The following is a 22,875-nucleotide window of genomic DNA, read 5'->3' on the forward strand; positions in this document are numbered from 1 at the left end:
ACATCGCAGGGGATTTCTTCCAAGCCCTGAAACATCGCTCGCACGCACGCTTTGCCAAGCTGCTTCCACGGCCTGGTTTTCCTCAAGGAAAGCCACCCCAAGGCCACGTTCCCTGCTCACAGCCACCCCCTCCGAGGCAGCGATGATGCTCCAAGCTTCCTCAGTGAAGCCACAGGACCCCAGGAGCGATCTCACCGCTGCAGGGTGCACGAACCCAGCGCGAAGCCGCACGTGAGCCCGGCTCAAACCGCCTCCGCCATCCCCAAACACGAGGATGGCAACGGAAACGTGAGGCCTGGCGGCTTCCAGAGCAGCTTTAGCATCACGGCCCCCGCGGACATCGCTTCCCCTCCCAGCAGCCGGCTCCCCAGGCTCCTCAGCAACCCCACGCGCTCTCTGTCCTCGCACAGCGTGTTCCCATCGATTCAATAGCCCCGGAGTCGGCGTGGAGATGCCTCAGTGCCAGGTGGACAATTCGAGGAGGTGTCTCTTAATGCATCCTTCAGAGCGAGCCAAAGGTCTTTGGAGAGCCAGGCGGCTGCGGCAGCAGGAGAGGCAAGAGCAGAGGAGAGCGGAGCTCCGGCTCCGGGACGGAGAATAAAGGAGCCTTCATGCCGCACACAATGGGCGGCTCAGAGCACGGCCAGGACAGCTGCGAGAGCGGCCGCAGAAAACACGGCCCTGCTTGGCAGGCAGGGGAGAGCCCCGCTTGCAAGGGACTCAGAGGGGAGAGGGGGAAAACGTTGTCCTAGAAAATGGCCAAAAAATAGCTGTTTGGGGGCACGAGAGGGGATGCTCCGTATAAAGGGAGGAAACCCCCGGCAGCTCGGAGAGAGCTGGGGGTGTCTAGCCTGGAGAAGAGGAGGCTGAGGGGAGACCTCATTGCTCTCTGCAACTCCCTGAGAGGAGGGTGTGGAGAGGAGGGAGCTGGGCTCTTCTCCCAAGGGACAGGGGACAGGACGAGAGGGAATGGCCTCAAGCTCCACCAGGGCAGGTTCAGGCTGGACATTAGGAAAAAAAATTTAATGGAAAGGGTCATTGGTCCCAGTCCGAGGCTGCCCAGGGAGGGGGTTGAGTCCCCTTCCCTGGAGGGGTTTAAGGGCCGGGTGGACGAGGTGCTGAGGGCCATGGGTTAGTGATTGATGGGAATGGTTGGACTCGATGATCCTGGGGCTCTTTTCCAACCTGGTGGTTCTATGATTCCATGATTCCCAGGTGGGACGGGAGCGAGAGTTTGGCTCCCACCATAAAATTATTGAATACTAGGGTTGGAAGGGACGTTAAAGATCACCCGGTTCCAACCCCCCTGCCATGGGCAGGGACACCTCCCACTGGATCAGGCCCCCCAAGCCCCATCCAACCTGGCCTTGAACCCCTCCAGGGATGGAGCAGCCACAGCTTCCCTGGGCAACCTGTTCCAGTGTCTCACCACTCTCATGGTGAAGAAATTCTTCCTAATATCTAGTCTAAATCTGCCCCTCTCCAGTTTATACCCAATCCCCCTTGTCCTAGCACCACAAGCCCTTACAAACCATCCCTCTCCAGCTTTTTTGGAGCCCCTTTCAGGTACTGGAAAGTCGCCATCCCACGGACACGGACACGGCGGCCAGAGGCTTCGCTTTGGAGCTCAGCGGATTGGGAAAAGGCTTGTTAAACACAACAAAACCCACTTCATTCTTGCCTAAAGCAAAAGTAATCGACACTTGCACTGAGAGGGATCGTTCTGGGAGGCTGCGGAGCGCGAGGGCTTCACCTTGGGCAGAAGCCAAATCACCTTCGGTGCGCAGAGGAGAGCGGCACAAAAACCCAGAGAGACCGGGGACAAACTGGAAAACCATCTGAGAGCTGAGATCTCCTCTTCGGCCCAACTCCTCCTCCTCCTCTCCTCTGGAGGAGGCGGCTGCCGCTTCGCAAAGGAAACAGCGCTGGCCATAAATACGGCCTGGAATGAGCGTGATTTGCAAAACAGATGTGCTGGGGGAGAGAGAGAGAGAGCGCGAGCTCGAGAGGGAGGAAAATAAATCCACTCTGCATTCCTCCTAGGTCTCCATCCCCAGCCACCCCCTCTCTGCGCTCGCACACCCCATCCCGGGCGGCGAGGAGCCTGCCAAGGCAAACGGAGCCAGGATCCCAGCAAAACCACCCAGCACTCCAGCTCAGCCCCGGCAGCGAGGTCTAGGGCAGCCGGTGGCCCGCAGAGCCGGCTGGATCACAGAATCCTAGAATAACTAGGGTGGAAAAGACCTTTTAGATCACCGAGGCCAACCATTCCTATTTGGATGCTCCCAACACCGCGCGCACGCGCAAAATAAGACCCTGCCAGGTTGCTCTGGAGGGTAAAAGCCAGGTGGGAACCCATGAGAACCCGGAGAAGGGGAGAGGGGAGCCCTGGCCAGCAAAGGTGGCGTCCTCCGAGCTCCAGCCCCATCGAGCCATGAGCCAGCACACACCAAGAAAGTTTAACGCGCACCAAGGCGCGGGGGAAGCCACCGCTACGACATTCTTTCCCGGAAAGGGTCACTGGGCAGTGGCAGAGGCTGCCCAGGGAGGGGGTTGAGTCCCCTTCCCTGGAGGGGTTTAAGGGCCGGGTGGACGAGGTGCTGAGGGACATGGGTTAGTGATTGATGGGAATGGTTGGACTCGATGATCCGATGGGTCTCTTCCAACCTGGTGATCCTGTGATTCTGTTCTCTGCTCCCAGTGAGCGTTTGAGGCCAATTTTGGCCCCTGCCTCCCTCCCTGCCTCTCTCCCTGCTGTCTCGGCTCTCAAGACTCCGCGTGGTCCGAGCATGGTGATGTCCAAGGTTGCTCTCTCGGTAGCAGCCAAGCCCGAGTTCACGTCCCCTGTGGGACCCCCAGCTGGATGACTGTCCAAGCCGCCCAAAAATACACACACAAAAATCAGAGCTCCCTCACACTTCCATTTTCCTCCTCGTCATCCATCCTCTGCCCTTTGAAACTCAGAAAAAAAAAAAAAAAATTTGCTCCTTTTCTGTGCTTTCAGGACTCTTCAGATTTCCCAGAGTTTTTCTGCAGCTGCGGGACGGACACGGGGAAAGGATCAAGCAGGAGGACACACACACCCCTCAACTCCATGAGCTCCCCAGCTCCAGGGCTCAGCCAGGAGCCCCGAGGCTGCTGCTCAAACTCAAATCCCATCGGGTCAGGGGGTTGTGCAGAATTTGGAGGCTGAGGACTGATGTAAACCTGCCGGGTCCTTTGGCTCTGGAAACTTGGCCAGAGTAACACAGACATTTAAAATAACCAAACCTAAACCTGCAGGCATGGTTGGTTTGTTGTCTTTTTTTTTTTTTTTTCCAAGGGGAAGCGAAGGCTTATTTGTTTGTTTGGCGTTTAAACACAAGATTTCTAAACAGTTCAAATGCATTTTTGCAATTCTTCCATCCAGCCCCCTCCAAGGGGAAGATTCAAACCAGATCCGCTGCTCCAGCTTCCATGAATGACGTTGCTGTGCACTCCCAGCCCTTCCCGCTGCAGAAGCCGCAGGTATGCGCGGCTGGGGGAAGGGCCCGTCCCATTCCTAAGTCAATATTGTCTTTAAAATACATAGATTTCTTTTCTCCTTTTAAGTCCGCCCGGTGCATCCAAATCACAAGGCATCAACCTCATTTAAAAAAAGGACAATTTGGAGCAGAAAAGCTTTGCTGGAGACGTCAGAAGAGCATAAATCCTGTGGGTTGGGATTTCTCCAGAGAAGGAGACTCCACGCCCTCCCTGGGCAGCCTGTTCCAATCACAGAAATCACAGAATCACTAGGTTGGAAAAGACCCACAGCATCATCGAGTCCAACCATTCCCATCAAACACCAAACCACGTCCCTCAGCACCTCATCCACCCGTCTTTTAAATACCTCCAGGGATGGTGACTCAATGCTCCATCACCCACACAGGAAAGAAGTCTTTCCTCATGGCCAGGTAGAACTTCTTGGGTACCAGTTTGTGCTGTCACTGGGCATCACTGAAGAAAGTCTGGACCCTCCTCCTGACCCAACCAGTCGGATACAGATGAGCAGTGATGGGATCCCCTCTCCACTTTCTCCTTTCCAATCTGAACAGACCTAGGTCTTTCCTCCTAAGAGAGATGCTCCATGCCCTTCCTCATCCCCGTGCCCTGTGCTGGGATCTCTCCAGTAGTTCCTCTTCTATCCTGAGCTGGGAAGCCCAAAACTGGACACAAAACTCCAGATGGAGCCTCATTAAGGTAGAGCAGAGGGCAAGAAGAACCTCCCTCACCTGCTGGCCACATTCTTCTTCTTGTACCTCAGGGTATCCTTGGCCATGAGGGCACATTGCTGGCTCATGGATGGCTTGGTGTCCACCAGGATTCCAAGTCCTTGTCTCCTGCTGGTCAGCACCAGGCTGTCCCGGTGCATGGGGTTGTTCCTCCCCAGGTGCAAAACCCTACACTTGCCTTTCCTGAACTCCACGAGGTTCCTCTCTGCCTGTCTGGGTGGCCCTGAAGGGCAACACGGCATTCTGGTGGATCAACCACTCCTCGCGGCTTCGTGTCATCGGCAAACACCCCATCATCCAGGTCATGGATGAAGATGCTGAACAAGACTGGGTCAAGTGGACGAGGTGCTGAGGGACATGGCTTAGTGATTGATGGGAATGGTTGGACTCGATGATCTGGTGGGTCTTCTCCAACCTGGTGATTCTATGATTCTATAAGTACTGACCCCTGGGGACACCGCTGGCTTCCAACTCACTCTTCACTGCCAATCCTAACCCTCTGAGCTCTGCCATCCAGCTAGCTCCTAACCCACCTCACCACCCACTCATCCAACCGGCACTTCAAGGTTTCTCTGTGAGGATGTTGGGGGAAGATGGTATCTAATGCTTGGCTGAAGTCAAGGTCGACAACACTTACTGCTCTTCCCTCATCTACCCAGCCAGTCAAACCATCACAGGAGGCGATCAGGTCAGTCAAATAGAGAATCATAGAATCACCAGGTTGGAAGAGACCCATCGGATCATGGAGTCCAGCCATTCCCATCAATCACTAACCCATGTCCCTCAGCACCTCGTCCACCCGGCCCTTAAACCCCTCCAGGGAAGGGGACTCAACCCCCTCCCTGGGCAGCCTCTGCCAGTGCTCAACGACCCTTTCCATGAAATATTTTTTCCCTAATATCCAGCCTAACGATTTCCCCTTGGTGAACGGGAATTCCATCAGCTGCTGGACTTGCCACCGGCTGCCTCCCCAACTCAAACAAAGGGAGAGGGGAGGGAGAACCTGGGGAGAAGGAGGATGGAGGGGAGAACGGAAGATGGAGGCTGCCCGTTCCACCCATTCCTGGCGGGGAGGGGGAAGGGGATAAATTCATATCGTGCCTCCCAGGGGCTGCTTTCATCCTCAGCAGCACCGCGGTCACCTGACTTCAAACGGATCCAGGCGGAGACGATTGAAATGCGAACACACATCAGGAAATCTGGACGCGTTGGGAGGAAGGCGCTCGCTTGCCTGCCCAGCCCCTTCCCTCGGATGAAACACATTAAAAATAAAAAAAAAAAAAAAATCAAAAATTGTGTTTTAAACCAAATTGGGAAGCCGGGACGTGGACACCAGAGTGTGATCCGCTCGCCCCACGGAGAGGTCTGCTGGAGAATGAGCTGGAAATGGCAGAGATGGAGCCAGATGAAGAGAACCCTCAGCATTTTCAGAATTAGAAAGGAAAAAAATAAAAAGAGCTGGATCATACAGAACGTGGTGGGGAGGGGCAGAAGGGGCCGGCTCCAGCCACGCAGCGGAGGGGGCTTCAAGGAGCAATCACACGTTTTTGATTTCTTTCTCTTTTTGCAGCTTATCTGCAATTTAAATGGGAGGGGGGAGGAAGAGAAGAAAAAGAAGGAAAAAGAAAAAAAACCATTTGCAGCCAAGAGAAAGGGGTTTAACTCCTTTTGGTGGAGCTGGATGGGCAGCAGCCTCCCTGTTGGGGGTGAAACCCCACTCCTCGCTCCCCTTTCCTACCCCAGGGATGGGATGAGGAGGGCGAACCCCCCACCTCCCCAACCTGCTGGGAAGGTTTGATTCCCCTTATTTATTCCAGCAATAAGAAGTGGGATGTTTATACCCCAGGCAGTGGTGAACCCAAACAGAATGGAGCGTTCTGCGCTCGGAGTCAGTTATTTATGGCTTGTGGCTAAAGCTGATAACGCTGCCTCCAGAGACCTGCCTGCACCGGGCAATAAAGTAATTGCACTTTCTGGATTAATAGGCATTTCATCTGGACAAACGGAGCGGGGTAGGAGCTTGGCAGCCGAGCCTGGAGCCGAACGCAGCGGGCGGGGGGTTTTGGGGGGTTGGAAGGTGCTGAGCTTCCTCCTGCCCGGGACGAGCATCAGCTCGCCAAGGCTTTCAAAGCGCTGGAGCCCGGCCAAAACCATTGGCCTTAATTCATTAGTCAACTCAATTTCGCTGGCTTCGCAAATAAGGACTTTGTCTGAGACGGGGAAACGGAGCAGAGCAGCTATTGTGTCCCCGGAGCGGGCAGAAAGGGCCCTTTGAGAGGACACTCTGCTGGAATAAAAGTCACTTTTATCCCAGAATAATTAGCGGGCTCTGAGTACACTAATTATTCCAGCATAAAGGGACTCTTATTCCTGAGTAGCGCATCCGTGCGGAGGGCTGCTCTGGATTCTGGTCCACCTGCCCGTGTGAACGCAGCCAGGGGATGCGCTGAGGGACGTGGGTTAGTGTTTGATGGGAATGGTTGGACTCGATGAGCCGGTGGGTCTCTTCCAACCTGGTGATTCTATAATTCTACGACCCCTCCATCACCTCCAAGCCTCGGCAGGTCCCACCCCAGCTGAGGTGGGGAGATATATCACCCACCTGGCTCACCTATCCGGCTCCCCAGGAGATGCTCCAGGAGGCTGGAGAGCAGGGTGGGGGGAACACAAGGATCTAGAGACCCAGAACCATCTCCAGCCACCAGGTCCTCTCCTGAGCCCCCTTTGGGACCCCCGTGTTGCGGGGAGCATCTCCTGGCTCTGGAGAGGACAACATCATGGAGCCACCACGCCACTCATCACACATTCACCGTTTCGAGGTCTCCCCAGGAGAAAACAAAACACGGCAGCATCGCAGCCCCTGCCCACTCCTACCAGAGCATCCTGCCCGCACGGAGCTTCCAGCCATCACCTGCTCCCATCTAGGTCTCCAAAACCAAAGCGAATCAGTGCGTGAGGACCCAACCAGGTGCCTCCAGCCAGGGTGGGCAGAGCCCTCCCACCCATGGACACCCCAGGCACCGGCCACGCTTCCACGGCACAAGCGTACGATGCGGCGGTGTGGGATGCGGGACAGGGAGAGGATGGTTTCTGCTTTCCTGAGAAGCCACGTCCTGCAGCGGCTTCAAGGCAGCTTTGAGAGCTACAGCCCCACAGCATCTCAGCATCCTTGGGTACCCGTGCAGCCCCACAGCTCGAGGAGCTCCACGCTGGAGCTCATCCCTGCACCGGCACAGTCCTTCTCAGACATTGGCATGAGGAAGACGACCAAACCCCTGAGCCAAGAGCACCACAGAGCCTGGCAGCACCCAAGACCTGCAGCTCCACGGCATCTCAGCATCCTTGGGCGCCCGTGCAGCCCCACAGCTCGAGGAGCTCCACGCTGGAGCTCATCCCTGCACCGGCACAGTCCTTCTCAGACATTGGCATGAGGAAGACGACCAAACCCCTGAGCCAAGAGCACCACAGAGCCTGGCAGCACCCACGACCCGCAGCCACTAGCCAAGCAGCAAGCACTGAATCAGAGCTGGGGGGAATCTGATGGCAAGAGACTGAACCCTAAAGCCACGTGCGGGGCCGCTGCACGACGCCCGAGCCTGGCACTGCTTGGATCAGCTCTGCAGAACCCACCACAGCCCCACGCGTGCCAGGGCTGGCCAGCAGAGCTCTGCTCCCAGACACCCATTCTTATGAGTTTCAAGAAGTAAAGAGAAAGCAAAAGACTCCTTGGTGAAACGTCCCATCTGTTTATAACTGGTAGAAATGATTAAAGTAGAATTCAGTTCAGTTAGGTCTGCTCAGATGCTGCATCCCAGATGCCACCAGCACAGCTCCGCTATGCCAGCACCAAATCTCCCCTGTGGCATCCCAGGAGCTCCCAGGAGGCTCCTGCAGGTCAGGGTCCTGGTTTGTCGAGTTTTTGTTTCAGCAGAAAAGGAAATTTTAAGATTTTATGCAGCCAACAGGGCGCGGGGCTGGGCCGGGCGGGTTTTGAGGGACAACAGGATCTGAGCAGCTGTGGAGAAGACCAAGCTGGTGAGTAAGCGCAGCGCTAGGCTCCAAATCCGCTCTTCCGCAGGGAAAACACGCTCGGGGCCATGAGAGGAGATGCTGAGCAAACCCATCTGGATGAGCCAGTGGTGGCCAAGGCTGCAGCGGGGAGCGGGGCCGCAGCTCAGGGACGCGGAGTGGGATCAGGACTTTGTTAGGAGCAGCCAGCGATGTGACCCAGGGTGAGGGCAGGGGCCACTTCAGCTGATGTTTTCAGGACAGGGGGAAGTAATTTCCCTTCTAGGGAATAACTCAGGAATCTCAGGTCTCCTCTCAGGGGCAAAAGCGTAGGTTGGAGGCACAGGGACAACCCGACCCTCGGCACAGCGTTCGCCCCGGCATCCCGCAGCATCCGCTAGACCTGCTGGACGGCAGCCGCCGTGGGAAGTATTAAACCCAAGTGCTTCCTTTTCCAAACAATAAAAAGGCAGCACGACACCCGCAGCGCTTGAGCGCTGGGAGGAAGGAAAGCCCGGCAGCCTCTGCCAGCCCCCTCCCCACAGCAGCTGCCGGGAGGGACACGTCCAGCACCCACCCAGCACGCGCCCCCAAGGGAGGACGGGGCACCGCGGGCTTCAGGGTGGCACCGTTCCCTGGAGTCAGAGCCATCCAGGTGTGAGGCATCGGCCGGAGAAGCTCTACCAGCCACAAATGGCCAAGGGGCATCGCCACCCGTGAGCTTAACCCCAGACAAAGCTGCTCCACACAGCGGCGAGTGGGCACGAGGAGGGGCACAACAACCCTGAGCAGCTCCAGCCTAGGAGAAGGCTGGCTGGAAAGTGCCTGGAGGAGAAGGACCTGGGGGTGTTGGTTGAACAGGAGCCAGCAGGGGCCCAGGGGGCCAAGAAGGCCAAGGGCATCTTGGCTTGGATCAGACCCGGCGTGGCCAGCAGGGCCAGGGAGGTTCTTCTCCCTCTGGCCTCGGCCCTGGGGAGACCGCTCCTCGAATCCTGGGGTCAGTTCTGGGCCCTCCCCACAAGAAGGATGTTGAGGCTCTGGAGCGAGTCCAGAGAAGAGCAAGGAAGCTGGGGAGGGGGCTGGAGAAGAAGAGGAGCGGCTGAGAGAGCTGGGGGTGTTTAGGCTGGAGAAGAGGAGGCTGAGGGGAGACCTCATTGCTCTCTGCAACTCCCTGAGAGGAGGTTGTGGAGAGGAGGGAGCTGGGCTCTTCTCCCAAGGGCCAGGGGACAGGACGAGAGGGAATGGCCTCAAGCTCCACCAGGGGAGGGTCAGGCTGGACATCCAGAAAAAATTTTTCACAGAAAGGGTCATTGGTCCCTGTCCGAGGCTGCCCAGGGAGGGGGTTGAGTCCCCTTCCCTGGAGGGGTTTAAGGGCCGGGTGGACGAGGCGCTGAGGGCCATGGGTTAGTGATTGATGGGAATGGTTGGACTCGATGATCCCGTGGGTCCTTTCCCACCTGGTTATTCTATGATTCCATGATTCTATGAGGCGGTGAGTGGGCGCGAGGAGGCGGGTGGGTGTGCAGACGCAGCCCCTCCATCAGCGAGCCGGTGCGGTGGCAGCCGAGCAGCGAAGCCCAGTGCTGCAGCATCACTCGCGGCGCGGGCGCCTGCATCCGTGTGCAATCCTTTAGGCCACGATATTCAAATTCTGAGCACGGCACGAAGAGAAAAACCACTGTGAGGTGCTTCGCGCGTGTCGATGCAGCATCAAGGGGCTCTGCCCTTGGGGTGCAGGGACGCAGCGGGAGGGGGACATCGGGAGGGGACACCAGGAGGGGACACCAGGAGGGGACACCAGGAGGGGACACAGGTTACTCTGGCACAGCCCAGCTCGCCAGCAGCAGCCTCCCCATCAGCCACAATGAGCCGCTGCGCGAACCTGGGACCCAGCGAGCGCTCGGTCCCTGCGCTCCGACGGCTGCAGCGGCGCCTGCAAACAAAGAGCTGCACCATATTAAGTAAATGGACAAGATTGATGCGTTTCAAAGCTCTCGGCAGATTAAAATAACAATTTGCCTGGCAGCCCACAGCAAACTAAACCCCAGCGAGGCCAGGGTAGAGCAGCAGCGGCGCGATGGCTCAGAAGCCTTTGTCCCCCCAGCTGACATCCTCCTCCACAGTTTGTTCGCCATGGGATGGAGAGCAGAGCCCCAGGCCAGCAGCACGTCTCAAAGCAGCCATCGTCTCCCTTAACCCCACACCAGCAGCCCCCGTTATTCACCAAACGGACCACAGGCTCGCGGTTCAGCTCCCCCCTCGCCTGCCCGGCACTGGATGCAGCTACCAACACCCACAGGCTCATTTGGAGAAATAACACCTTGCAGGAGGCCAGCTGGTCCACTCAAAGATGCCACTTCCAGCTCCGATTCCTTCCCAGCAATCCACAATTCCTGACGCTGCCCCAGTCCACACCTCTAAGACATGGCAGCCCTGCTCTCACCTTCCTCGCAGGCTGATTCTCCCGGAGCTGAAGCCACTCTTCCCATCCCTCCCATCGGCAGCTCCACGAGCACGGTCCCACCAGAGCATCTCAGAGCTGCCAGCAAGACCGTGATCCAATATTTCAGTCATCTGCCCCACAAAGCCCTCGCATCCAGCAGTGCTGGGACCAGCTCCGATCCCGCAAAGCCTCCTCATGACTGCAGCTCTGCTCTGCTCCCTTCCCTGGCTAAGAAAGGACACCGGGAGGTTATTTTTAGCCCTGGAAACGACTGGATGGCATTGGGGAAAGCAACCTTGCTCAACAGAATAACGTCCAGCGAACCAGCCCTCAAGGCCCACCCAGCACTTTTTGTTCTTAAAATATGAGGCACGGAGCAAAAACAACAAGGAGTCGCTGAAAATATTCCCCGCAGCTGCCCAGCCAGGGTACGGCACGGAACAGCCGAGCCAAGAGCAGAACCTGGACTGTAAACAGCCTGAGTCAGTCTTGCAAAATCCAAAGGAGAGGAAAACACGTCCCCTTGACAGCAAGCTCTGCGCCGATGGAGCCAACGCTCCGCTTGGGAGAGCCAGCAGAAAAAAAAAACCTCATCAAGGCTCCGACACGCGCCGCCTCCAGCCTGGCTGCCTCAGCCACCCCCCTGAAACACTTTGAGCCCCCTGAAATACATCCACCACGCCGCGTGCACAGCACCGACGGCACCACAAAGGCAGCAGGACCCAGAAATGCACCCGCACCCCCTTCTCCAGGGGACGGCGGCTGCTCTAGGGAGCCAGCGGGATCCCAGGGAGCAGCACCCAGCGCAGAGGGACCAGGCTGCTGGAGGGACCCCCACCCATGAGCATCCCTCGAGCATCCCTCGAGCATCCCTTCAGCATCCCTCGAGCATCCCACGAGGCTGAACATTAGGAAAAAATTTTTCATGGAAAGGGTCATTGGGCCCTGTCCGAGGCTGCCCAGGGAGGGGGTTGAGTCCCCTTCCCTGGAGGGGTTTAAGGGCCGGGTGGACGAGGTGCTGAGGGACATGGGTTAGTGATTGATGGGAATGGTTGGACTCAATGACCCGGTGGGTCTCTTCCAACCTGGTGAGTCTATGATTCTATGACCCCTCGAGCATCCCACGACTGTGAGAACACTTCCAGGTGCCCTCTGTGGGAGGTGATGGAGATAAAACTCAGCCCCAGCACAAAAGGAGCCTTGTGCCACCCAGCAAAGCGGGGACGGCAGGAAGGAAAGGGGCAGGCACATCCACCGCTCACCGGCTGAGTCAGCCCCGCGCCGCCGTGACCGGGAGCAGGCACCATCCTGCTCATTTCCCAACCTTGGAACCACAGGATTCATCCAGGCGTTTCAGCCCAGCCCCATGACTTGTTGGGATGAGCCAGGAGGAGGGTTTTGCGCTCGGCCGAGGCGCCGCGGGTGGGAGGGTGGGCAGCTGCCGGAGGGCACGGGTGCCAAGCAGGGCAATACCCTCCCCACAAGAAGGATGTTGAGGCTCTGGAGCGAGTCCAGAGAAGAGCAACGAAGCTGGGGAGGGGGCTGGAGAAGAAGAGGAGCGGCTGAGAGAGCTGGGGGGGTTTAGGCTGGAGAAGAGGAGGCTGAGGGGAGACCTCATTGCTCTCTGCAACTCCCTGAGAGGAGGTTGTGGAGAGGAGGGAGCTGGGCTCTTCTCCCAAGGGACAGGGGACAGGACGAGAGGGAATGGCCTCAAGCTCCACCAGGGGAGGGTCACGCTGGACATCAGGAAAAAATTTTTCCTGTAAAGGGTCATTGGGACCCCTGGAGGGGTTTAAGGGCCGGGTGGACAAGGTGCTGAGGGACAGGGATTAGTAATTGATGGGAATGGTTGGACTCGATGATCCGGTGGGTCTCTTCCAGCCTGGTGATTCTACGATAGGTGGTCTTATGGAGATTTTCTGTGGGATTTGCACAAAAAATAAAGGCGCTCAAGGCAGATCTGGTAACTGCAATCATTTCGAGGCCTGGAAGAGGAACCTCCAGCCCCACAACGAAGCCGCTGTCTCCCCTACCAGTTAGCACCGCGCCGATGGTGCTGACTCAGCAGGAGCGCAGCACAGCTTGTCCCGGCCGGCAGCTCCCAAGAGCCCAGCCTTGACCGCAACGCCCTGCGCTGTCCCACGGTTTCGGGAATCATCCTCTGCACCCCCTTCTCGGGCCAAAGGGCACTCGCAGAGGCACATGGTCCCTCGCACGACTTTGGAGAGGCGATTCCCAGCCTGAGCTGGCCGGAGTCTTGCTGAAAGGCCACTCCTGGGGGGCACGCGGAGCCATCCCAAAGGCACAACCAAAATCCCAGCGCGCCGTGGGTGGTCGCGGAGGTGGGCTCAGCTCTCTCTGCCCACCCGGGCATCGGTGCCGCACGAGGCAGCGAAGCTCCCAGCTTCCCCAGAGGCAGCTCTGCTCCCCACGCAGCTCCCATCGCGCTCGCGAGATGGTGGTGAGATCTCAGCAGGATCCACCTGGCAGCGAGTGATTCTCCCTCCTCTCCGGCACCGGCTGCTCGTGCTCCTCGGGAACGAGCCGTGCCACAACCCCCCGGCACCAGGCAGCACACGCTGCGCTGCAGACACCACGTGCCCAACATCCCCACTTCGCCACCACCTTGGTCACCTCCGTCAACGGGGACGACGCTTTTGGTTTGTACCTTCTTCTCGCCCTCATCCTGCCCCATCACCAGCCCCCTCCCCACTCTCAAGTCCACAACACCAGGAGAAAATTGGAGCCTCAAGCAGCAGTCAGGTCCCCCCCCGTCTTCCCAGAGCGAGACGGAGAGGGGCTGAGCTCACCCTGCTCGTGGTCCTTTCCCAACCACCCTCATCCCAGACAGCAGGAGGATAGGGTTGGGGCCAACCTTCCACTCGTGTCACTCCCCTGTCCCCCCGGGCAGGCTCGAGGGCTGCATTTCTGGGGATCCCACACAGCTTTTCCTTTAATTGTCTCTGCTTTCATGCTCTGAGCCCGTGAGGAGTCGGGGACGCCGTGTGCAAGCCAGTCGTGCCACCACGGATCAGACACGAGCAAAGAGGAACCAGTGAAGGGCACGGCAGAGTCTGCTCCTCCAGAAGAGGAGGTCAGGGACTTTGAGGAACAGGGAGGACAGAGGCGGTTTGGCTCCCCATCAGCTCAAGTGGTACTTGACACCAAAGGAAAAGCATCGCATGCCGGCGAGTATGAGCAGCCCCAAGTCCTTCCCGGTTCAGAGGATCCCGTGGAGCACATGGAAATGGCACAGAGAGAAGATGATGGAGCACATGGAAACGGCACGGAGAGAAGATGATGGAGAACATGGAAACAGCACGGAGAGAAGATGATGGAGCACATGGAAACGGCACGGAGAGAAGATGATGGAGCACATGGAAGTGGCACAGAGAGAAGATGATGGAGCACATGGAAACGGCACGGAGAGAAGATGATGGAGAACATGGAAACAGCACAGAGAGAAGATAATGGAGCACATGGAAACGGCACAGAGAGATGATGATGGAGCACACGGAAACGGCACAGAGAGATGATGATGGAGCACACGGAAACGGCAAAGAGAGAAGATGATGGAGCACATGGAAACGGCACGGAGAGAAGATGATGGAGCACATGGAAACGGCATGGAGAGAAGGTGATGGAGCACATGGAAACGGCACGGAGAGAAGGTGATGGAGCACATGGAAACGGCACGGAGAGAAGATGATGGAGCGCATGGAAATGGCACGGAGAGAAGATGATGGAGCGCATGGAAATGGCACGGAGAGAAGATGATGGAGCACATGGAAGTGGCACGGAGAGAAGATGATGGAGCACATGGAAATGGCACAGAGATAAGATGAGGGTGAGTGGTGGGGCTGGGACACCCCAGATGAGGGGGACACCACAGCTGCTCCCACATTCACAGCGCCTTGGAACAGCGTTGGAAGCAGCGAGAGGGCAACACCTCAGGTTCACCCCTTCACCCCAAAACGAGCAGCGCTGCCAGGCTCTGCCAGGAATTGTCCGCCCTATCCTTTCAGCGCCAGCGCACGCCACTGGAGAGGGAGCAGGCGGGACGGTGGCTGGGGCCCAGCCCTCTCCTCCAGACACCACAGTGGCACCAGGACACGCTGGCATCCCCCAGCTCGTCACCTCTCCTGCAGGGCAGCACGGCGAAGGCCTCCCGGGAACGCCAAGCTCTGCAGAGCAGAGGTTCTCACCGGGACGCTCCACGCTGAGACGCGAGCATCCTCCCCTTTCCTTCAGCCAATGCCCGTGGGCAGCCCCTCCGACAGCTCCTGTCTTCCCCTCCCAGCAGCCCCCAAAACACTCCTCTCCTCACCTCTGCTGAACCCAGCAAAGCTCCAGACGTGCCCACGCACGCCCCGAAAAACAGCACGAACGCATGGGCACCCGCGCTCCCCTCACCCCCGAGGTGCACCAGAGCCCCGGGGTGGCGAGCGGGGAGCGTAGAACCAAAGCCCTGCAGCCTCCTCTAAGCTCAGGCTATTCCCAAGGCAGAATTGGGGTGATCTCTGCCTGCCCCTGCTCCCCGGCTCTGCCCGCAGCGGGATGTGGAGAAGCCCCACGCTGCCCGGCAGAGGAGCTCCAGCAAACAAAAGCCACCGGTGCCCTTTGTCTCCCTTGAAGAGCTTCCTCCTCCACCACCGCACAGGCTGGACTTTGCCTCCTCTTTCTGCAGCCCGAGCTTTCCGCGCTGCAAAACACAGGAAAGGTCTGGGGGTACAAACCGCAGCAGCGGGCGCGGGGAGCTGGGTCTCTGGGTAAGGACTGGGACCCCACACCCCACTCCCTGATGTTCTCTCAGATCCCCAGTGCAACCAGCTCAGGCAGCAGGAGACCTGGAGCCAAGGAAACCAGAGCCAGGACTGCAGGGCCAAGGCATCAACTCAGATGCCACCAAGATGCCACCTTGGGGAGACCTTATTGCTCTCTCCAACTCCCTGAGAGGAGGTTGTGGAGATCAGGGAGCTGGGCTCTTCTCCCAGGGGACAGGACGAGAGGGAATGGCCTCAAGCTCCAACAAGGGAGGGTCAGGCTGGACATCAGGATGAAATTTTTCCCGGAAAGGGTCATTGGTCCCTGGCAGAGGCTGCCCAGGGAGGGGGTTGAGTCCCCTTCCCTGGAGGGGTTTAAGGGCCGGGTGGACGAGGTGCTGAGGGCCATGGGTTAGTGATTGATGGGAATGGTTGGACTCGATGATCCGGTGGGTCTCTTCCAACCTGGTGATTCTATGATTCTGCTTCCCAGCTGGCCCAGCCGCAGCCCTGCTGGAGGGGAGATGTTCGAGAGCCCCCTCCGCATCCTCCTCCCCACAGACCCACACAGCTCCTTCCCCAGCTCTCTGGAGGCCCTCTTGCTCCGCTGAGCTGCCCCGTGGGGTGGTACGGGATCCTATCCCCATCAGAACCCCCAAGCAGAGCCCCTCCCAGAGGCTGCTGGAGCAAGGGGGCCTCTCTGCACTGGCTTCTGCCCCGCTCCAGCTCATAGGGTGGAGAAGGGATGGCGAGGAACTTCCCTCTAGATCATCATCCTCTTGCAGCCTCGTTTCCAAAGGCAACGGATCTTATGCAATGAGTGATGCCCGTCCTTCCCACCCCCACCAACTTCTGGATCCACCGGCGGCTCCAACCCATGGGTCCCGGGGAGCTGGGTGGGAGCAGATGATGCCGATGGACTCAGCTCAGCCCTCAAAGGGGGTGCCAGCGGGTCAATCAACCTATGCTAACGACCGCACGGGTGCCAGCCAAGCGGGGTGGCTTGGGGGGTGTCAGCAGCAGCTCTGTCCCTTCCATGGAGGCTAATGAAGCGCCTGGACCTCCAGAGGGGCTACAGATCCCTGAAAGGAGGTTGTGGAGAGGAGGGAGCTGGGCTCTTCTCCCAAGGGACAGGGGACAGGACGAGAGGGAATGGCCTCAAGCTCCACCAGGGGAGGCTCAGGCTGGACATCAGGAAAAAATATTTCCTGGAAAGGGTCACTGGGCAGTGTCCGAGGCTGCCCAGGGAGGGGGTTGAGTCCCCTTTCCTGGAGGGGTTTAAGGGATGAGGCGCTGAGGGCCATGGGTTAGTGATTGATGGGAATGGTTGGACTCGACGATCCGGTGGGTCTCTTCCAACCTGGTTATTCTATGATTCTATGAAACCGCAGGCTCCAACCTCCCGCAGCCCAGACCCGAATCTGAAGCAGCGAGCTGGCGTGTGCCCCAGCCTCCTCCTCCTCTTCCTCCTCCTCCATCCCTGGAGATGGGTCAGGCGCTGCCACGCCACCAAACGCCAGCCTCGCTCCGAGGTGGGCGAAGAGAGGGGACCGAAAACCCTTCCCAAAAAAGCAGAAGGAACGCACAGGAGGAAAACCAACTGAGCCAACTCAGAGCCCCCATCTCCCTGCTTTTCAAGGGAAAAAAGCAGCCTCCTGCTCGGCACGTTCAAGCCTTGCAGCGAACTTCTCCATCGCCGGCTCCCGGCTCGTCCGGCTGCCAGCTCCGAAACCGCCGGCGCTGCCAAGCGCAGCCCCCCTCGCGCAGTCAACCCGCGGCCCCGGAGCTGGACGAGCTCGCTCAAGTATTTACTGACTAGATCAATAAGAGCAAGGGGTAACGGGACGTGCGCGGCTTGGAAAAGAGCCGGACAGACAGACAGATAGACAGACAGACAGACAGACCCATCGCTGGGTAAACATTTTTCCCCAGTGCCACCAGAGCGGACGAGGCCAAACTCCGCAGCGGGGCTTGTTGCGGCTCCGGTTATGCAAGAGGGGGATTGCGGGATTTAGGAATTGAGGGATTGAGGAATTCAGGGATTGAGGGATTGAGGAATTGAGGGATTCAGGGATTGAGGAATTGAGGGATTGAGGGATTCAGGGATTGTGGGGCGAGCCAGGCTGCCACAAGCTGGGTTCCCCCGATCCCCAGCATCCCGACCCCCCAGCTCCCAACTTCCCCACCTGGTTGCGGGGATAACTTCAGCTCCCAGAGGGATGGGATGGGATGGAAGTGCCCCAAAACCAGGGAAGAGGGAGAAAACAGGGAGAGGGAGCGAGTGGCTGGGTTGAGGTGGGGGGGGGGGGGTAGGGGGGCGCATCCCTTCACTGCGGCGCTTGGAAGGACGCGATGCCCCGGCTTATTCCCGGGGCCCCCCAGCCTGGCTCCCGGTATTCCCGACCCCCCCCCCACCCCTCACCCCGCTCTGCTTTGTCACGGCAGCGATCCGGGGCTGCGCAGATGCGGAGACCCCCCCCCCCCCCGCCCCCTCTAATCCCGGGAACCCCGAGATCCCCGCACCCCCCCCCCCCCCCCCCAATCCTCGCAGCCCATGATGCTCGCATCCCGCGACCCCCCGCCCCCCCCAGCGATGCTCCCCGCGGTCCCGGTGCGGGGTGGAGGGATTGGGGGGGGGGGGGGGGGGGGGGGGTCGGTGCCCCCCCCCCTCACTCACCTTCGAGGGCGCGGGCGGCGGGCGCGGCCAGCAGGGCGAGCAGGAGGCAGCGGGCGAGGGGCAGCGGCGGCCCCATCCCCGCGGCTCCTCCGGTGGCTCCGGTGGCGGCTCCGGTGGCGGCGGCTCCGGCTGCTCACGCCGTGCAGCCCGCGGGGCGGCGCGTCCCGGGCCCGCGCACCGACATCCGCGGCGGGCGGGGCCGGCGGGCGGGCGGGCGGGGGGGACCCTGCGGGCTTGGGCGGCGGCGGCGGCGGCGGCGCCGGGGGCGGCGGGGAAAGGGGAGGGGGGAGGGAGGGGGGAGGGAGGGGGGAGGGGGGGGGGGCGGGGGCTGCGCGCGCCGCCGCCGCCGCGGAGAGTTGGGGGGGGGGGGCCTGACGTCACCGGTGGGGGGGGGGGCGCGACGGCGAGGGGAGGGGGGGGGGGTCGTCGTCGTGCGCGGCGTCCGCGCGGCGCGCATGCGTGGGGGGGGGGGTATGGGGAGGGGGCGAGTGGGGGGGTAGAGGGAGCAGTGGGGAGGGGGGAGGTGTGGGGAGGGGGGAGCAATGGGGAGGGGACTATGGGGAGGGGGGAGCAGTGGGGAGGGGGGAACTATGGGGAGAGGGCTATGGGGAGAGGGGAGGAATGGGGAGGGGGCTATAGGGAGAGGGGAGCAATGGGGAGGGGGGAGCAGTGGAGAGGGGGGAGCTATGGGGAGAGGGCTAAGGGGAGAGGGGAGGAATGGAGAGGGGAGCAATGGGGAGGGGTCTATGGGGGGGAGCTGTGAGGAGGGGGGAGCAATGGGGAGGGGATCAGTGGGGAGGGGGGAGCAGTGGGGAGAGGGGAGCAATGGGGAGGGGGCTATGGGGAGGGGGAGCAGTGGGGAGGGGGGAGCTATGGGGAGAGGGGAGCAGTGGGGAGGGGGAGGTGTGGGGAGGGGGGAGTAGTGGGAGGGGGCTATGGGGAGGGGAGCAGTGGGGAGGGGGGAGGTGTGGGGAGGGGAGCAGTGGGGAGGGGGCTATGGGGAGGGGAGCAATGGGGAGGGGGGAGCTATGGGGAGGGGGGAGCTATGGGGAGGGGGAGCTGTGGGGAGGGGATCAGTGAGGAGGGGGGAGCAATGGCGAGAGGGGTGCAATGGGGAGGGGGGTGCAATGGGGAGGGGGGGAGCAATGGGGAGGGGGAAGCTGTGGGGAGGGGAGCAATGGGGGGGATATGGAGGGGGGAGCAGTGGGGAGGGGGGAGCTATAGGGAGGGGAGTAATGGGGAGGGGGCTATGGGTAGGGGAGCAATGGGGAGAGGGAAGCAATGGGGAAGGGGGAGCTGTGGGGAGGGGGCTATGGGGAGGGGAGCAGTGGGGAGGGGGGAGGTGTGGGGAGGGGAACAATGGAGGGGAGCTGTGGGGGGGGAGCAGTGGGGAGGGGGGAGGTGTGGGGAGGGGAGCAGTGGGGAGGGGGCTATGGGGAGGGGAGCAATGGGGAGGGGGGAGCTATGGGGAGGGGGCTATGGGGTGGGGGAGCTGTGGGGAGGGGATCAGTGAGGAGGGGGGAGCAATGGTGAGAGGGGTGCAATGGGGAGGGGGGTGCAATGGGGAGGGGGGAGCTATGGGGAGGGGGCGAGGGGACAGGGGAGCAATGGGGAGGGGACTGGGGGGCTATGGGGAGGGGAGCTATGGGGGGGTTAGTGGGGGGGTAGAGGGAGCAATGGGGAGGGGGCGGGGGGGTCAGTGGGGAGGAGGTAGGGAGAGCAATGGGGGGGCAGTGGGGGGGAGCGGGCAGGGGGAGCAATGAGGAGGGGGCAGGCGGGGGGGTCAGTGGGGATGGGGAGCGGGCAGGGAGAGCAATGGGGGTGGGGGTGGGCGAGGGTCTGGGGGGTCAGTGGGGAAGGGGGGCAGGCAGAGGGGGGCAGTGGGGAGAAGGGGTCAGGGGGAGCAATGGGGAAGGGTAGGGGGGGTCAGTTGAGGTGGGGGACAGAGGGCTCCTGCTGCAGGGGATGGGCCCGCTGGGGTCTCCGAGCAGCGGGACCCTCGCCACGTGCCACGTGGCTCCCACCTGGGCAACCTCCACGAGGCAGCCACGAGCCCACCGGCACCCACGAGCTCGTCGGCTTCTTTGAACCCACCAGCACCCGTGAGCCCACCGGCACCCACGAGCCCACCAGCGTCCATGAGCCCGATGGCATCTATGAGCCCGATGGCATCCATGAGCCCGATGGCATCCATGAGCTCATTGGCTCCCGTGAGTCCACTGGCACCCACTAGCCCACCGGCATTCATGAGGCCATCAGCACCCGTGAGCCCACTGGCACCCACAAGCCCACCCACATCCACGAGCTCATTGGCTTCCATGAGCCTGTTGGCACTCACAAGCCCACTGGCACCCACGAGCCTGCCGGCACCCCTGAGCCCACTGGCACCCGTGAACCCATTGGCCCTACAAGCCCGTTGGCACCCACTAGCCCACTGGCACCCACAAGCCCACCCACATCCACAAGCTCATTGGCTCCCATGAGCCCATTGGCACCCACAAGCCCACTGGCACCCACGAGCCTGCTGGCATTCACGAGCCCACTGGTAGCCATGAACCCATTGGCCCTACAAGCCCATTGGCACCCACGAGCCCACTGGCACCCATAAACCCATTGGCACCCGTGAGCCCACCAGCATCCACAGCCCACCAGCACCCAGGAGCCCATGGGCACCCACTAGCCTGCTGGCATCCACAAGCCCACCAGCATCCATGAGTCCATGGACACCCAGGAGCCCCTTGTCACCCACTAGCCTGCTGGCATCCACAAGTCCATTGGCATCCACGAGCCCATGGGCACCCACTAGCCTGCTGGCATCCACAAGCCCCCCAGCATCCACGAGCCCCCCAGCATCCACGAGCCCATGGGCCCCCAGGAGCCCCTTGGCACCCACTGGCCTGCTGGCATCCACGAGGCCCCCAGCATCCACGAGCCCCCTGGCACCCAGGAGCCCCTTGGCACCCACTAGCCTGCTGGCATCCACGAGCCCCCCAGCATCCACGAGCCCCCCAGCATCCACGAGCCCATGGGCCCCCAGGAGCCCCTTGGCACCCACTAGCCTTCTGGCATCCACGAGCCCCCCAGCATCCACGAGCCCCCTGGCACCCAGGAGCCCCTTGGCACCCACTAGCCTGCTGGCATCCACGAGCCCCCCAGCATCCACCAGCATAGGCGCCCCCGGGGAGCCTTCGGGATCCAGAGCGGGGTGGGGGGGGGGGGGGGGCGCAGCCCCGGACCCCTCGGAGGTGGAGCCGATGCCATCCGTGCCCGCCCCCCCGCCCCCCCGGGGCTGAGCCGTGACGTCAGAGCTGGAGCCGTGACGTCATTCCCTTCCAGACCTGTGACGTCATTCCCTTCCAGACCTGTGACGTCATCCCCTGCCCCCCCCACCCCCCGCTGCTGCTTGCGAGGGGCTGAGAGCCCGGGGGGGGGGGAAGGGGGTTGAGATCACCCATCATGACCCCCCCCTCCACCTCCCCTTGATGACGTCAGCTGTTAAAACAATGACGTCACGCGCCTCCCCCGCGCCACCCGGTGATGCGGGGGGGGGGGGGCTGCTGAGCGGCTCCAGATGTTTGGGAGGGGGGGCCAGATGTTCCCAGGAAGCCGCCCCCGCGAGGGGCACCGGGGGGGGGGGGTGGGCCAGGAGTTCTTCTCTCCCCCCCTCCCTACGTGTCCCCCCCCTCCCGGGACCCCCAAACCGGCCCCGGGCGCCACCGGGGCTCGTAACGGGGGGAGCGGGGGCGGGGGGAGCATCGCGGGGCTGCCCCCCCCCCCAATCCCGGTGGCACCGACGGGGCTGCAGCGCCCCCTGGCGGCCCCGGTTCAGGAGAAGAGCCCCCGGCACCGCTATGACCCCGCACCCCAAACGTCGGGGGGCACCCCCCTCCCGGGACCCCTGAGGATCAAACCGGGGGGGGGGGGGGACAGACCGGGACCACCCCTCGGAATGGGGCGGGGGGGGGGGGGCGTGCTGACAGCCCCCCCGGGAAGGAGCGGCTCGGGTGGGTGCGGGACCGTGAGTGGGTGCGGGACCGGGGGCCGGTGAGGCTCGGGTGGGTGCGGGACCGGGGGTCGGTGTGGAACCTGAGGTCGGTGCTGCTTGGGTGGGTGCGGGACCATGAGCGGGTGCGGAACCGGGTGGGTGCGGGACCGGGAGTGGGTGCGGGACCGGGAGTGGGTGCGGGACCGGGAGTGGGTGCGGGACCGGGTGCCGGTGCGGATCGGGTGGGTGCGGGACCATGAGCGGGTGCGGGACCGTAAGTGGTTGCAGGTCTGTGAGTGGGTGCGGGACCGGGGGTCGGTGCGGGACCTGAGGTCGGTGCTGCTCGGGTGGGTGCGGGGCCATGAGCGGGTGCGGGACCGGGAGTGGGTGCGGGACCGGGAGTGGGTGCGGGACCGGGGGTCGGTGCGGGACCTGAGGTCGGTGCTGCTCGGGTGTGTGCGGGACCATGAGCGGGTGCGGGACCGGGTGGGTGCGGGACTGTGAGCGGGTGCGGGACCGGGGGTCGGTGCGGGCTCGGGTGGGTGCGGGACCGTGAGTGGTTGCGGGACCGGGGGTCGGTGCGGCTCGGGTGGGTGCAGGACAGGGTGCGGGACCGGGAGCTGGTGCGGCTTGGGTGGGTGCGGGACCGGGGGTCGGTGCGGGACCGGGGGCCGGTGCGGGACCGGGTGGGTGCGGGACCGGGGGTCGGTGCGGGACCGGGAGTGGGTGCGGGACCGGGGGCCGGT

The 22,875-nt window shown here is 61.5% G+C and overlaps 1 protein-coding gene across 3 annotated transcripts in view; it reads right to left on the bottom strand.

The window, feature by feature from the left end:
* LRP1 (LDL receptor related protein 1) overlaps nt 1-18,233 on the bottom strand; it is a 103,284-nt gene extending 85,051 nt beyond the window's left edge. For all 3 annotated transcript variants that reach the window (XM_069879633.1, XM_069879632.1, XM_069879634.1), the window contains exon 1: nt 18,145-18,233. In XM_069879633.1, the coding sequence (XP_069735734.1) occupies nt 18,145-18,220 (76 nt within the window). In that variant the 5' untranslated portion in view covers nt 18,221-18,233. The remainder of the gene's footprint in view (nt 1-18,144) is intronic.
* Between the last annotated feature and the right edge of the window lie 4,642 nt (nt 18,234-22,875).

Source organism: Phaenicophaeus curvirostris, chromosome 38 (genome assembly GCF_032191515.1).
Source record: "Phaenicophaeus curvirostris isolate KB17595 chromosome 38, BPBGC_Pcur_1.0, whole genome shotgun sequence".
NCBI lineage: Eukaryota > Metazoa > Chordata > Aves > Cuculiformes > Cuculidae > Phaenicophaeus > Phaenicophaeus curvirostris.